General features: G+C 37.7%; 1 protein-coding gene across 4 annotated transcripts; it reads right to left on the reverse strand.

The window, feature by feature from the left end:
* Positions 1–725: 725 nt before the first annotated feature.
* On the reverse strand, positions 726–9,648 carry LOC103711564 (gamma-tubulin complex component 5-like). 4 transcript variants are annotated; one of them, XM_039134419.1, is made up of 20 exons: positions 9,330–9,648; positions 8,214–8,296; positions 7,954–8,041; positions 7,734–7,829; positions 6,849–6,964; positions 6,489–6,749; positions 6,312–6,406; positions 5,954–6,116; positions 5,748–5,858; positions 3,775–5,019; positions 3,536–3,688; positions 3,334–3,433; positions 3,158–3,252; positions 2,886–3,071; positions 2,747–2,803; positions 2,592–2,663; positions 2,046–2,144; positions 1,846–1,977; positions 1,160–1,333; positions 726–1,051 (listed from the first exon to the last, which is right to left on the reverse strand). In XM_039134419.1, exons 6-20 carry the CDS (start codon positions 6,729–6,731, stop codon positions 890–892), a joined length of 3,087 nt encoding a protein of 1,028 aa, XP_038990347.1. In that variant the 5' UTR covers positions 6,732–6,749; positions 6,849–6,964; positions 7,734–7,829; positions 7,954–8,041; positions 8,214–8,296; positions 9,330–9,648; the 3' UTR covers positions 726–889. The 4 variants fall into 4 exon arrangements, with proteins under 4 accessions (XP_038990347.1, XP_008795985.2, XP_026662199.2 ...); XM_008797763.4 differs by lacking the exon at positions 7,734–7,829; XM_026806398.2 differs by lacking the exons at positions 7,734–7,829; positions 8,214–8,296.
* Between the last annotated feature and the right edge of the window lie 7,893 nt (positions 9,649–17,541).

A 17,541-nucleotide genomic window follows, 5' to 3' on the forward strand; every position in this document is an offset into this window, starting at 1 on the left:
CTATTGGGGAAAAGAAAGTTTGATGAGAGAGAAGATTTATGATCTTCTCGAGATAAGATTTTATAGTAAAATTTTCATGGTGCGACTTGCTGGGTATTATGTAGAAGCAAAGATCATTTTCTATCAAACTGAACTATTGAAGATCAAGAGTATCCTCTTTCAGGTTTCAATCCAAGTAATACAAGAAGATTCTGTTATCTTGTTCCTTTAAGTTATCCCGATCTTTTCCCTTGTCATACAGAAAGCGGAAAAAAAGGAAAAAAAAAAAGACAAATATGATGACGCATTAATGAAGAATACTGCAGTTTTAATAGCGAGAACAAAAGAAGCAATTAATGGATAAGTTACTATAAATCATAGGCACAACAATTCAGCTAGATGTAATAATTCAGATTCAGGAAAAATCCAAAAAATTCATCAAAAATTCGGAAAGAATTAGGATAACAAAGAATTAATTAAAAAACTAAGAAAATTAAAAAGAATTATAGACTCTTTAAAATATTTATAAAAATAAGAAAAAGAGAAGCAAAAGTAATTAATGGTGGCAAAAAAATACTGCTAGCAGTAACACATAAGGTCAATTATTTGTATAAGAACTAGTCATGAATAATTTATAAATAAATCATAAAATTCATCTATCATTCAAAAATAATTGAATAGTTCCGGATTGATTCATTTTTGAAGAATAATTCTTATTATCTTTTGACCAAGAGAAAACCCAAGGATAATTTGAAAATTTTTCAATAATTCAGAGAATATTGTACTAACAATGGTGTACATTGCTGATGGACTGCTAAACAGTTTGTACGTGTGTCTCAACTTAATTGCAGTAATTAGAATTATCATTCATGCCCTTGACCCAAGTAGCTGACAGATAATGCTACTTCACTCATTTCTGAAAGCCAGTCTTTCCCGGTTTAGCACTACTCTCAAAGTTGGGTACTGTTAGCAAGTTTCCACTATCCGACATGTAGAAGTAATTGTAATTGATTCTAGTCACCAAATCTGCCAGATGAGGAAAGTGGCCCACGTTGAGCTTGAAAGACAGAATCTGCATGCATTCGCAGAACAATGGCTTAGCTTGCCAGTATATCCGTCAGCATTCAAAGCAACCATCAAATTTTATCAGAACAGGACAAGAGACAGATGGTGAAAATACCCTCAAAAGAAAAGCAATGCAATCATCAAACTGTTTCTCGATCCGATCTACTTCCATCTCACATCTGGCCTTGATTGCAGGAGCTGCTCCACCGCTGCTCAGGGTTAGCTGTATAGTGTAAAAATCAAGTGCCAAGCCAAGAATAGTCTTGATCCGACTTGCAATAAGTGCCCACTGGAAATAAACAAAAGGACACCAGTCATCATCTGTTCTGAATGATAACAGTAACAAGTTTAAAATTCATTTTAGAATTTCCATAGTTTGGGATTAATCAATAAGGACAGAATTTCATGATTTGGCAAGCAAATGAGTAAAAATTTATACAAATGCTGAGGATTAAAACATTAATGACTAGAAAATAGTTACCAATAACTACAAAATAGTTACCAAAAAATGGAAATAATTTGTGTAATATCAGAAAAATCATAAATTGACCATAACAAGAAATTCATTAAGGCATTAATTTTATGAAGTTGGAAATAACATCCGAGAAAAAAAACACTCTAAATAAATTAACTTTGCAAGAATCAAAGAATTTTTAATTATGCAGAATATTATGCACTTCGGCAAAGTTCCCACAATTGAAAAGATAATGGCTCTTTGATACTATGTTGTTACATGTATTAGGAAAAAAATAGAATAGAACAATCACACCCACAGGAACAACAATAAAACGGAGATTTTACCAGCTTGTCTGGGGCCACAAAGCACTGGCGCTGAATAGACAAAAGGTAGGCCTCATGAACTTCTATGACTTCATCAAGGGAACCCGCAGATGCCATGCCAGTGCAGAGTTCAGTCCATGCACTATGGAATACCTGCTTCAACAATCAGGGTCAGTAGCACATCCTCAGTCGAGAGACTAAAGCAGCAAGTTGCTATTTACCCGATCCATGACATACTGATGAAATGCATCAACAAAATGGAGGAGTTTCTGCTCCAATAACAAGTGATGCTTGTAATTGTGTGTTCTGCTGCCTCTACCCTGCCAAGTAAAAGATTTGGTGTATCAGAACTATTGAAAGAAAATGTTCCATGAATTTTCATGAAAATTTGCATGACCTAGCTAGCAGGAATACAAGGAAATACTGCTATAACCTAAAAAAAAAAATCAAAAAATTTTAAAGTTTAACTTGTACAGTTGAGCTAAGGAACATGACCTGCTGCATATGAGGTTATTGTCTCACAAGAAAGTTGAATATAATGAACAAACAAATGCAGTGAGGGAATAACAGCGATTTCTTTGTTTAAAATACATATTAAGCAGGCTGGTGGCACATATTTAGAGATTTGGATGCCTTTAAATAAAAAGAAATAATACAAGACCAGAGACGTTCAACTGAGTAATTCCATTTTATCTCATTTTTAAGTTGACAGTTAAAGAAGTGGACGATACAAATGGATAATAAGAAGAAATTAAATGGGCATAAACCTTCCACATCCACTTCCGAGCTTTGTCAAGAACAAATTTTGCACGCTTAACCTTTAACAGGAAGCCCATGACCTATATCAACCACAGAGTGAATGAAATTGATCAGAGAATGTTCTGTCAATGGCCCATTTGAGATCCTTAAAAAAAAGCATTACCTGATTGTACTTCCTAAGTGCCTCCATATTAGCAATAAGGTCGAGTGGCCACGAAACCTAGAACATGGAAGATTTTTAGGTACTTATGAAGGACAGATAACTTTGTGAAAATAAAACCATAATGTCATTGAGCATGTACCTTGTAAGAAAATTTCAGCATATCAAGGGCATCAATGCCTAAATACTGATTCCGGATTTTGCGGGGAGTCGAGACATTAACACTTGCATTTTCCTCATCGTCGGAAGCAGTTTGTTTTGTTATTGATACAATCAAAGAATCCGGGGTACTTAGAAGTGCACTATCAGCAGAATTTCTAATGGACTCCTGAGTAAGGTAGATCAGCATAAGTGCATGCACAAATATCCGAATCCATGAAATGGTCCATACGTAAATATTTTATGAAGCTGCACCTGTAATATGGTATTCAATTCAAAATCATCATCCCAGGAGTCTCCCTTATCTAGCTTATTAAAAATTACTATCATGAACTGCTGCAGCAGGTCACCTGAAAAGTACGTTATTCATTTATCATGTCCAAGGATTATATATATTAAAATGAAGGGACAAGCCTGATCTGATAGTATACCTGAACCTAGCAAATAAATAGCACGTAATACACCAAGTTCATCCATCAATTTCCAATCACTCATCAGCTTCACCAAAATATGCCTACCAACATGATCCACCTAGGATGTAAAACCATGAGAAGGTTCAGCACCTTTATATCAGTTAGCAACTTTTGGAAGATAGATTAAGGTGTAAACCTGTTTTTAGATTAAGGTGTAAACCTGTTTTTTTATGTATAAAGCAAGGCATTCCTGAATGATAACTGCAGGTTGTGGTGTATCCTTCAGTTTGGTACTTTGAATCCATTTAAGAACTCTTGATGCAAGAGTGCTGTTCTTTTGGTAAGGAAGAAACTCTGACACAGAAGTATTCTCCTGCTTTAAACCAATTAGGTTTTGATAACTATTTTAACAATTATAAAAGATAAACAGAACTCCAGAATATAAGAATCCAATGATACCTGGAAACAAGGGATAAGAGTTGGAAAGGGGTACAAGGTTTCCAAAATTTTTGTTTCATCCAGTAAACGGAGGTGTTCAAGTTCATCAAATTGAAAACCAAAAGTATAGTCAGTCCCATTGATCCTAGGAAGTGCTCCTTTGCTTGAGAAATCCTCACCCGCCTCTGCATCAGAATTCTTTTCACCAAAAATGGCCTCTCGCAAGCCTTCATCATTCAACCGAGGAAGGTGGAAACTTCTAGATATGTTAAGTTCATTCCACAAGGCCATATTCTTTTTCAGAACCTCTCTGCATACAGTAATGACGGGATTTCTAGGATAGAAAGAACCTAGCGAAGCACCAAGGATATTAACAGTCTCATGATTGTGCCTCTTCGTGCAGTGAAATTTTGCAGCGTTTTTCATTTCTTCCATGTCAAGAGAAGATTCTAAATCTTTAATTGTCCACTCAGAAAAGATTTCTTTTCTGTTGTCCTCATGTCTCTTCTCAAAGATTGCATCAGCCAAGAACTTCAACCAAATTGTCTCATGATTCACCAAAGTCTGTACATTTTCCGCAGTTCCCTCTCCAACCTGTTTTTCCTTGCAAGCTTTGCACATCCTAGCAATATCAGGGGAGGACATCCTCAAGTATTCATAAATATGATCACCATGCCCTACTAAACCTGCCAAGGATACCAAGAAAACCTCAGACAAGGTTAAATCTCCCATTACATGGGCATGATTTCTCTGAGGAAGATGAACAATAAACTCTTTATCAGAATAGTCACAGCAGGCAATTCCATTGTTGGATTCTGGTATGCTAAAAACATCAGATTCGACTCCTACTTGATGTTGATGGTTCGTAAATTGACCGCCGGAGTTAAATCCATTTGGTATTTTGCAATCATTAGGCTTGCGATCATAATCCCTACCAAACAATAAAACATTCTCATCTTGAACATGTCGAACCAACTGCAGGGATTTCCCAGCAGATACAATGGCCTTGGCTATATCCTTCAGGAAAACAGGACATGCTACATCATCCATATCATCTAGATTTCTCCCTCTCGGAGTGCTGCTGGATATGGTAATGTGTTCCTGAGCACCTGTTTCTCTTTTGACGTGCACAGTTGATTCCACCTCGAAGGGAATCAAAAGGCCATTAGATCTCGATTTTTTCCATCTGCATGACCTCAAAAGGTAACTCATCTCCCAAAATGCTGGCTGATCAATGGTGACTGCGCTATTGGCATAAAAGAACATCTGCAGATGAGATATCAGATAAATGAGGACATTTTATAAAGTTTATCATGGAAGGTAGAACTTTCATGGTGGAAACACTCTGTCAATCTGTTGCATGTTGTTCGAACTTGTCAGAATTTACAAAATAAAAACAGCAGTGCACCACTAAGGATATAGGAAAGTGATCTTTTTATCGTTTACAGGAACGTGATTTTTTTATTGCATCACAAATTTAGTAAATTGGGATTGATTTATTAACCCATAAACAGTTCGCTTATTTTTGGTATACATTCTCCCCTTTTAAGTATCTTAAAGCATATTCTAGGTATCAACTATGCTATCAATAATATTCATAGCAATACTTTGAATATTTGAAATTCCCTAATAAAATTGATACCATATGCTTTGCAATTGAATGGTCAAGCACAAAAATGAAATCAAGGTTTGATGTTCAATACATGAGTAAAGAAGGAAAAGTCTCATATAGACATAGATGACATTTAGCACTGAAAAAGATGGCAAGGTTTACGTGTTCCATGAATCATATGTTTACGGATAGCAAGCATAGCAGGAAATAGATGAACCAGCTCATGATCAAATCATGCATTATCTGCTGTTCAAATTGCTATGATAGTCAATTACCTAAATATTGTAAAGAAGCACCAGCAGAATTTCTTAATTGAACATCCTGGCTGACAGCCTTACAATTATATTTCATCCTAAAAAAGTAAAAAATGGACTATGAATACCTCCTCATAAGGATCATCAAGAGTTCCATCATAAAGCCAGGAGTCAAGACCCTCAAGATATGGCAGTAAACTTCCCACAAACAACACTAGCAGCATATGGTATGCTTCCTCCTGTAGATTATCAGTATTGGTTTAGATAAATTGCATCTTACCAAGAGAAATAAAAACAGACACAGGAGATATGGACTATCAATTGTTTCTGCAACCTCGTCACCTTGAACAAGACAGACTTCATTCAACTTCTTGAAAAGATGATTGAGAATGTGAACTGCCATATCACAAGCTGGCAGAGATGTATCAGAGTCAAAATAAGAATTTGGAACTGCTCCAGAAACAACTTGAAGCAGATGTTCTGCTTTGGAACAAAAACTGCAAAATGGTTTTTACAAGTGAGAAGACGGCATGCATAAGCTACCAAATAATGGGATACATTCAGTGAATTTCAGATAATATGCAAACATGGTTCAGCACATACAAAAGAGCATACAATCATATCAAAGCTAAGGTAGTTATTGGCATGCCAAAGATACTTGGTACTATTCTAATTCATCTAATAGGCTTAACCTTGATAATGAGCTGGTCAATCCAAGGAGTGTAATCATCCCAGCATCTGAACCAGTTGACCTTGCTTCCTCCTTCAAAGCAACATCGTGCAACCTCTTTTTCATAGAAAAAATAGTGATTAGACTAGAAAAATGGAGATTCGTAATTCCAGCATGGATCACCAGACAACAGGTGTACCTTGAGCCATGAAGAGATGGTGTTAGCAAAGGCCTTTAGGGTAGGAGCTCTTTGGTGTGAGGCCTCTGCCTTTTTAACAAATAACTCTACTTGCTTCAAGCATGTTCCAGCAAATAAAAACTGATTTAGAATGCCACTAAGACTTGTCTGCGACAGGTGAGATGAGTATATCCCGTCTTTTGCACAAAATCTCTGCCTATCCATGTCCCAGAAAAATAAAGAACTACAGAATCCTTGGAGCATCTGTAGAACACCTTGTACCTGGCAAAAAGAATTTTATGTGGATTAGTAAGAATATTCAGATATTTGTAAGTTCAGACCCATGTTAACAATGTAAGACATGCAGAGGAACAGAAGTACCAGTTCATATTCATTTGTCCTGAAAGTTGAGACTGGTTCTGCATGAGGCAAGCCCTTTGAAATGCTAAAGTGGAGCTTACTGATAAAACTTTCAGAAACCTCGACCCTTGTAACATCTGTTGAGGGGAAGGGGAATGAGAGAACAGACACAGTAAGCCTTACATTAAATAAAGAGCCTTATTGACAATCTTTTCATTCCCATGCAACCCATGAAAAGATAGTACTATATCAAGAATGTAGACTGTTTTGAATTTTGTTGGAAGGAGTTTTATGCATAAATCATGATAATGGAAAAACTAATCAAACGATCTTCTTAGAAAAGCATTTACAGAATAAATTGATATGAAGAAGTTGAAAATCACATAGTCCTAAAAATATAGAAAGTAAATAGAACAAACAGATTTGATAAAGAGAATCTCATATTCCTAGAAATTGATAGCGCTCCTTAGCACAAAGCTTTGTTCATCATTAGTTATCAGTTTTCTCTAGTGAAATGTGAGGACTGAGGATACACATCAGTGCTTGGAAACTGAAAATTAAGCTGAAAGTTTAAGCTGAACTGGAAGTTTCAAGCAAAACAAGATTCCAAGGGACTGAGTTTTGGCAGTTATGGTACTCTATCAGTTTCAGCCAACGGAACTTAACATGCATAAGTCTAAAATCCTTAACTTGACGTTACTTAATTTGTGTTTATTTCCAAATTGAAATTTTCTCGTGGATAATAAATCAAGCCTTTAGAAAAAGCATCTGTGCAAGATTAAGAATCTGATTTTGCAAGTCTCGAGAATATCCAGAAACATATGGATATTGAAATGTAACAGATTTAGGGGAAACATATACATAGTGTTATTTATATTTTAAAGAAATAAGTAAGAGTTTGTAGACCTCATTTAGGTGTTCTCTGCAGAGCCTACTTAGAAGGTAGGTAGCGAATATCTAGATCAGTTGAGGTTCTATGCTTGATTTATGAAACTGATTAACCTGTAATATCGTAACAGGTTAGCTGGTCCACCATCGGTCGACTAATTAACTTGTGATATTTATATGATTAAAATGAGAAATTTTCATTCTCACGACATATTCTTCTCCGAATTAATAGATGTACCTCTCATCGCACACCACCTCCCAAACCTTCAATCCAATCTGGTTCCCACACTACTCCCCTGGATGTGAAGGATTTCTCTCCTCTTTCCCTGAAACACAAGCCAAGAAAATAGATATCAAAACTCAGATTGATCCAAACTTCAGTTCAATTGGGATTAAGGGTGAAAAATTATCTTAAAGGAAGTGTGATTCCAAGAGAGAAAATAGAGAGATTAGGAGAAGGAAAAAAAGGGAAGGGGAATGGGCTGATGGGGGAATCACAATGTTTTTAAAACCGTAGTGAACAGCGAAACAGCAAGCTATTTGGTTCTCAGGTCAATCAGTCCAATTCCAACCAGTAACGTCTGCAAAACATCATTAAAACATCATAATTATATTTTTATTTTTTTAAAAAAATCTAAAAATGGGAAAAAAAATAAGGAAAAAATCACAAAAAATAGGAAAAACCATTTACATCTCAGATTGGACCTACATCTTAGTTAAAAGAATAAAGTAAAAACTAAAATTAGTTAAACATGGAATTAACTATATGCTATCGAACCTAGCAAGACTTAAAAAATCTAGAGGAATGGACCCATTTTTAATTGATTAAATCTCGAAAGCTAAACCAACCCTAGTTTAGTCAAGTCCAATGCTAAACCAAAATCAATTATGTTAGTGTTATCCCACACCAAATGCAACAGATTTTGTTACATCATCTGAACTAAAGCCAAACCACAAGATACAAAGATGTTGTCTCAAAAAAAAAATTCGACAACCTTGCCTTGTTTTGGATTAGGAGGTTTCTCGGCCAGAGAAACCAGGGGAGTGGGAGAAGAAAAACGCAATGAATCTGAATTGCTATCCAAGTTAGCACGGAATTTTAAACCAGAGCTAACTCTTTATCATCTCAACAGCAATAGGACTCAAATCATAACAATTCTTTAGTATGCTCAAAACTACGGAATTGAAAAAATCTCTGTAGCATTAAAAACTCTTTGTACACCAGCTCACACGCCTCAGGAATCCAAAGCATAAGTCCCTGTTTGCGTGTTCTCTCTGGTCCATTTGGAAATGAGGAGGTCTTCCAACGTAAACAACCTTCTACTCTTCGCCTGGCTAGATAAGCAATCCAGTACTACGACGAGTTCTATCAGGTCATTGATGACTGTTCGACTAAATTTTGCCGCTCAAACCTAGAACTCAAGTCAAAGTAGAGATCCAAAACCTAATATTACCGATTCGCCGACATCGCTAAAGTTTTAAAATCAGAATTCCGGAACTGCAAAGTTCGCCTAAATTTTCATCCTTCGGTAGGCGAGATTCCGATTTGCTACTTCTAGAGAATTTATTTTAAAAAAAAATCATCCAAAACGCTTGATGGAATTCGAATCTTACCGGATTGGTAGGTGAAGTGCCCTTTTCGGCAATGCACCGGGTCTCAGGAACCAGTAATTGCAGCGGTTGGTACGTCCGCAGGCCAAAGTAGCGGAGGAACTCACGGTGCTTGACCTCGTTCTCGGGGTCGTTGGTGGCGGAGCACGAGCCGAATCAGGATAGATTGGGGCGGAAAGGGACGACGGGAGCAGTGGGAGAGATGCCGGAGAACTGAAGAAGAGGGCGTCGAAGCCAGGGAAGCACGGGAAGCCAGGGGCGATCGGAGCAGGGGTAGAGACTGAAGAAGAGGGCGCTTGCGAGGAAGCACGGAATAAAAAAGCGTCAATTAGGCCTTAGGTCCATTTCGATCCAAAAAAAAAAAACACGGAATAAAAAAGCGTCAATTAGGCCTTAGGTCCATTTCGATCCAAAAAAAAAAAAAACCATACCGGACCGGCAGGTCCGACGGATTCATCCGATTTTCCCTGATTTGACGAGTTTTGACCATTTCTAAATTTTTCTTTGAACCAAACTAAACTGGCGACCAGATCCCAGTTCAACTTGTCGAACCAGCTAGTTTCGATCCAATTTTAAAAATATTGGAAAATCAAAATTAGAGTGCAATAAGGTTTTAGAGAGAGAGAATGAGATGGGGAGGGGAGAAAAGTAGCCCGGGAACTACCAACTCATGGTGGCCAAGACCACCTGATTCTGGGCCGGGTTGGCATCATCATCCCTAAAGCATCAGGGGGAATAAGATAAGAGGGCAAAAGAGGGGTGAATAAGCCCGGGAGAGGTGGATTTACCTGACCAGCTGGCCGGTGGCAAAGACTGATTAGGAGAAGGCGGATACCGGCATGATGGAGGCGAAGGCAGGCTTGGATAGAAAAGTGGGTAGAAGAGTGTAGAGTTGCTCACACAATCAGTGGTAAAGATCCAGGAGTACGATCGAGCCGACTCGAATCAAGTACCTAGAGCTTCGAGCTCGACTCGATTCAAAATATCTGAGCTTGACACTCATCTGAAATCGATCAAACCTTAATATCCAAACTCAAATTCGATTCGATCAAAAAAAGGCAATATTCGAATCAACTCGACTCAATTCGAATATCAACCGAGCCATTCTTGAGTTTGAGCTCGAATTCGAACCTTGGTCATTAAAATAATATAATTTAATATTATTTAAAATATTAAATTAATAAGAAATATATATATATTCGATTAGACTCGCAAGCCTTTGAGCTGAATATTTTACGATTTAAGCTTGACTCAAAAAACTGTTTGAGCTACTCGAGCTAGACTTGAGCTCGGTAACAATCGAGTCTAGTTGAGCTCGAGGAACTTGCAAGCTACTTGGCTCATTTGCACCCCTAGGAAAGCCATCAAGAGGGTAGAAATGGAGAGGTTAAGGGTTCAAGAAAGCTGGAGAGAAGGAGAAGAAATAAGGTGCTATTTGAAATCTTGCAACTAAAATTACAATATTACTCAAGTTATAATGTAATTTAGCTGCATTGTAATCGAACTTATACTATTTGGAAGGTTGCAATTGTAGATGCTGCAATTACTATTTTTTGGTTTGGATAACTGCTGTTGGGAGTGTAAGATAAAAGAAGCTGTTTGATTGGATGAAACAATTAATAGGAGATGCAGTCACTCTGCAAATTGGGTGGTGAGCTTACCTACAATCCTAAATGATACGCAATATTTTTTAAACATTCTTTCAACTAACTATATAGTTAACTGATTTATTTTGTAAAAATTTATGCTATGATAATTTCATGTTTGATTAATATAAAATGTCCAATACATAATTTAAACTAAACCAATATATTTAAAGTATAATCTTCATATTACCATACCATCATTCAAAGTATCAAACCACCAAAACATCATAGCATCAACTATCAAAATGCTCTAGCATGAACATAGTCATATGTTTAACCGTAGTTACATCATCATATAATAGTTAAATCTAGTTAACGTAAATGATTGAACATTGATAATTTTTAGTGGCTTATTCATTGTCACAAATGAGTCCTAACTTGCATAATCCTTGATATGCTTGTTTGTATAGGGAATTGGCTAGTTCATCATGCCTTAAAATTTGAGAACGAGATCCTGAAGTTGGAACCGTTTGAAAAGAAATAGGAACTGAATCCACTGCACTAACATTGGCTTTTATGTATTTAGTAGACAGAATAACCATTTGATGATTTGCCATTTTTGAAGGGAAATTGTAATAGTTCAAAAGTGAATCCAATTAATAATTATATGTAATATATAACAGGGAAAAGAATGCTCTCCATCATATCCAATTAGGATGCATCTAATAAGCAAGAAAAAATAATCAACTAATATAAACACAAGTAACAAGATGCGCCATCCCCAAATATAAAACTAGAGGACAACATGTAGAAGCTTGGTGCTTGAGACGAATGCAAACTAAACATGTTCAAGTTGCAAAGAGTTCATGGTTGGTAAAACTTGTATTAAACAATCCCGGCATGTGTCATATTCAAAATGGATCATGCCACACGGATAATTAACATGTCGAGATGAAGTATTAGGGTAATTTTTGAACTACAATATGACTTGTGAAGTTTGGAATAAAATATACAGCTATGTTCACCAAAAAAAACAATGACCAGAATCGCAAATCCTTGCAAAATCCGAAGTATCATGTTCTTTCTCTTGAAATATTCTTTGGTGATGATCAATAATATTCACAAAAAAATACGATTAAGCAACTAGTATGATACAAGGAGGCTCTGCTATAATATCAAATACTACTTAGCATTTGAATGCTCATTCCTTTTTCGATCCTTATTTTTACGGGAGATGATTATCATTGTCAACAAAACATGACCATAAACAAGTTTACCTAATTGAACTGATTATGGGTGTCAATAATTCAAGTCAAATTCCTAAAAATGATCTTTAGCAAATCATCCAAATCAGATCAACAAATTAAATATATTTTATTTATAATACCAAATAATAGTTCAAACGAGGGCTAGAGATGTCTTAGACCTAGGATGTGAGATCCACCTGAGATGTAGAGATTCATCAGAGATCCTATCGACGGAAGCCTACCATTGGATCAAGGCAAAGATTTGCTCGCTGCAACAAAATAGACTTTTTCCGACTCTTTTCCGCCGACACTATAAAAAAGCGTCGGCAAATTTCGAAGCGATGCTGAAATTGGTCGATGCTTTTTTATAGCGTCGGGTGAAATTCAAATTAGACAATGCTTTAAAGTGTGTCGAAGAAAAAAAAAAGGCAATAAAGCCAACCCCCAGCCTTTTTTCTCCCCAATCCCCTTGCCTTTTTCTCTCTCTCTCTCGCATGCGGAGAACAAACTTTAACCCTTTCACTCAGCCGCCATCATCCTAGCCCACCCCATCCCCCCCCCTTCCCTCTCCGGTCCAACTTGGCTACCCCAAACCCCTCACCGAGCTTCGGATCCCCCTCCCCCTCCAAGCTTCGAGGATGACCCGGCCTATGCCATTGAGAAAGATGTTCTACCTCTCCGAGCTGAGGATACGGTGGTAGCGGCGGGCGGGCTGTGGTCGGATAAGATGAGTGGCCATGGATGCAGGCAGATGGAGGCTGAGTTCGTGGTTTCAAGACCTCCGTCCATCTCGTAAGTTTTATCTCCCCCTCACCTCTCCATCCACCCTTGCAGCCCCTCTTGATGAATGGAAAAAACTTTTTCAATTCAGGTAATCGCCGATGCTTCGGCGACACTTTGTGTAACGTTGAACGGATCTTTACCGAAGCTTATAAGCATCGGTAAAGGATGTAAAAAAAATGCCGAAAAAGATCACTTTTTTGTAGTGGCTAGAGCCAATCCTAGACAAACTCTTCCACCATCATAGCCAATAAGAGTTTTTTGTATGTGTGAGAAAGGGGGGTAAGGAGTTAGGGTTTGGGGAGTCGAAGAAGAGAGGGATGGAGGAGGGGATGCGCATTCTTCGAAACCCCTCTCAAAATGGACACTAAATTAGTTAAATCAATATATTAATTAAAATAATTTATTAATCGATTGCAGGCTATCCAAGTGGGCACTAATATTAATGATGGAATTTAAATATTTCTCATATTCTATGTTAACATTAATAAGATAAAAACAGTGTAATGATTAAATCAGTTGTGACAATGCAGATAAACAATTGCATGCTATAAAATAATAATTTTTGATTTGTTATATAAACATTATAAACATTATAAAAAATTTATATAATATTTGAAATAAATATATCTAACATTCGTAATTTATTTAATATAATATAACATTTATATTTAACAAAAATATAAAATAAATATATCTAAATTTGTTACAAAAAATATATTTAATACAAGATATAACAATTACATGCTTATAATTGAATCTTAGCTCAAACTCAAGCTAATCGACATATGTATGATTTTGAAATTTAGTATAATATATACTCCAGCCGGCATATATGTAATCTACTCCATGGCTTTAAGTAACAACTATTACAAATTGAATGACATATGAGAGTTCATCTTATATTTTGAACATTCCAGGGTCATTATGCTTTTGCCAGTTCTTGTTTCATGGGATCATAGGCATTCATAATTTTCGTCACTTGGGCCACTTGATGCAGCAATGAAGGTTTTTTTTCCTTATAAAGCTATAATATCCTTGCTTATCACAATTATTTTATTATTCTAAATGCATCCACAAGTACATAGTACATCAATCATGTTTACGTGTTAGTATGGTAGCACTATTTTTATGACTTTGAAATAGAAATCAGATAATGGTCCAGATTTCCGAAAGAGACTTAACTGCCACGTTGTCTCCATCCGCTTAGCCTTCATTGGCATAGACCCTGTCGGCTGCTGCTTCACGTGCTCCGCGCCCTTCCTCTCCTCTGCCGTCAGCAAGCTCCGAGAGTATCGTCCTATCACGTGTCTCGCAATCTATGCCCGAAGAACCCTGTTGTTGAAAATCCCGCCACCGCTAGCCCCATCACCAACGTCGTCGGCATTAGAATGGGGTTGAAGATCATGAAGAGCGGCGTCACGATGACCAGACCGATGACGGTGGCGACGAGGGAGATGCCGGAGAGGGTGAGGAGGCATCCCGCTAGGGATTTTTCGAGTGAGAAGGAACTAACGACATAGGAAGAATTCTTCGAGTGAGAAGCAAGGGAAAAAAAAATGTCCGGAATTTTGGAGAATAGCCCGTTCATGTTAAGATGATTATCTAGAAGAAATTAAGGAACTAAGGAATTCATTTTGTGGTTGAATGCTGGGGACGGCTTTGCCTTATCACATTCATTGTAATCCAGGAACTGCATGTCTTTCAGCAAGAATTTTAGATTAAGTTCTGAATGGAGTGATTAATTTCCTAAGGAAACTTGGTGGCATCTCACTTTAGACAAATGCTGATAGCGTTTTTCAGTTCAACTCGAATGAATGATCCTTCCTTCATTTTTATTCTCAAAATAAATACATCTTCCGTATGTAGGATCGCCTTTTGTCGTGAAAACCAAGGGGAGGATCCCATTAGATACGCTATAGTCGGATCTGTCCTTAAAACAGATTCCATGCAATCGTCACACCGCACAAGCTCCCCTCGTACTTGAGCAACACGTCACGTGAAAGGCCGTCGGAGGCTGGTGGGTCGATGACATGCGGGATTTGAAAGATGCACGGCTTTGGATTTGGTGCTTTGTGCTTAATTTATTGGAAAAGGCAAGGCTGTATGGCTTGGTTGGGCAAAGAGTTATAACTTATCCGACTCGAGATGATGTGTACCTCTAATGCTCATTACATTGTTCCATTGTTCGAACTAGGAGCTGTCATCCGTCATCATGTGCCTTGAGATACACGGGATGGATTGGATGGCATTCGGACGAACGACCACACGTCGGCGAGGAATGTCGGTCGGTAGGGTGACGCGCAGGCCTAACTTTATATTATTTGGGCCACTTTCTGAGATTGCGGGCCCTTGATAAATATTGGTCCATGTGCATGCAGCCTACCTTGGTACCCATCACCAAGGATTTAGCTTACAACAATTATTTCAATCATTATCGCTGAATCCTAACATGATATATCAAGGCCACACTGATGGCCGCTAATGGAATAACTAGCGAGCGTTATTGCAAAAAAAAAGAAAAAGACCCTTGGGGCTTTTCCGTATTAAGAATGAAGATGTAAAAGCTCGGAAACCGAAACAAGCGATGAAATCAGAGGAGAGAGGAGAGCAGAGACACGATACGATCCGATCCAATCCAATCGGACAAGACAGTTTTTACCGTCTTGCTATTTTCACTCCCCGGCACATACAATACGACCACTGCTGCTGTGTACGGGGGAATAGAGAACAGTGCGTCTGCATGATGAATGTTTTGTAGAGTGGGCCCCCCAGCTCTCCTCTGCATGGGAATACTTTTAAGGAGTACGCCCGCTGCTCCCTCGTCCTTTTTTCCCCTCCTTCTCGTCCCCGCCGACTGCGACACTGTTCACGCATCACTCCCGCCGATTAACATGGACTTTTTTTTTTTAAAACAAGAAAAAGCTACCTACCGCTTTTCCACATGGATCTATAGAGCGGGCTCGATTCAAGAAAGCAGCTCTACTAAGCCCCTTGGAGCTACTGACGTCGTGATAGGTTCGGATCGAGTTTGAAAACGCGATATCATGTGTAAGGCATTCATCATGTCTCGTTCGTGGGAGGAATACCAAATCACAATTTCAATATCGGGCTCGGGATATTCCGGGCTCCTGCACCCGTCCAATTAGTACGATGGTTCTGCATTATGTTTGCACGTAGATTAAGAACAATTACTTATTCTAAATGCAAAATTTGCATTATTCATGTTTATCCTATTTTATTCCGAAACCGGGTCACTGAAAATTTAATTTATATCTGGTCCTCGATTTTTGATGATTTTTTTTTATGCTTAAACTCTGTTTTCTGCATAAGTGTGTTCGAAACATGTCTAATTGTTTAAATAAATTAATCTCATCGTACCTAACTCGGTGCAAAGTTTAAAAATAAAATATGATTTATAAATGACTGACTAAATGTAGGACGAGAGTCGAATCAAATAAAGGTCTAATTACATCTATAACCAGATGATGTCATTTAGTAGAACCTGGCATGCACGAAATAGTGGCATATGCGAGTATGACAATTTTATATGTGTAAATATTTAGCGAAGCTAGATGCACTAGTAAAACACCTAATTAACCTTATGTCGATTTAAACTTGAGAGAATATAGAGGAAGGAAGGTCATCAATCTCATCGTCCTTGTATTTTCAAATGGTTTACTTTTCTTTTTTTCAAAATGAGAACTTCCGATATCCCAAAACTATCCATATGGCGCTTTTGTCAAAGGAAAAGAAGACTCCATATGCTGGAATAATGGACTTCTCTCAATTCTTGTGGCTTTTCATAAATTTTATTTCCTCTCCTCGCCCTTTGACACTATGTATCGTAAGATATATCATGCAGACAAAACTATATTGTAGATATTCATATTCCAGATATTTAAATCTAAAATAGGATGTGGAGACATAGAATCTACCATTCTGCATAAGAAGCCTGGATATAGTAATGTGCGTAAATGCTTGCACATGAATTGCTCTTTTATTGTAGCCAGTCACTGCATCTCTTACTTATTTAGACGCATGCGTCCTCTCGCTGATTCTTTCTCTCCAGCTAGAGTGGATGTTCACATTCTCTTAGCATCAAATATGCTCAATATCGAGGCTCTTGGCTAATAATCCTAATGACCAAAGCCCGTTAACAATGGGCCCTGATGCGAGAATCCGATCTTAATTAGCCTATTAGACTTACCAAACGTGCGAATCTTGTCTTGGCAGATAAAGTCATATATAGAGGGACTTCAGAAGCCAAAAGTCTAGGTTTCCTAATAGACTCAAATTGGGAAAAAGCTCATCCGCTGCAACTGTCGTCTTTGTTTACTCGAGGTTCTAGATTCAAGCCTTCGATCGTAAGGAATTTGAGGAAAGAGAGAGCAGAGAAGAATGACAATTCTCTCCCACCTGTTTTACATTTGGGAGATATTCAAGAGGAAGGCTTACAGAGAAATCCTTATCTTCTCTCCATTTTCCTTCGCTTCTCTCATCACTTCACTATTCCAACGAGCGATGCCATATCTCTGCTCTCTTTCTCCTCGATCATCCAAGGAAAGGATTAATCTACCTCTCCCTGTGTGTGTGTGTCTG

This window comes from Phoenix dactylifera, chromosome 15, assembly GCF_009389715.1.
Source record: "Phoenix dactylifera cultivar Barhee BC4 chromosome 15, palm_55x_up_171113_PBpolish2nd_filt_p, whole genome shotgun sequence".
Lineage (NCBI taxonomy): Eukaryota > Viridiplantae > Streptophyta > Magnoliopsida > Arecales > Arecaceae > Phoenix > Phoenix dactylifera.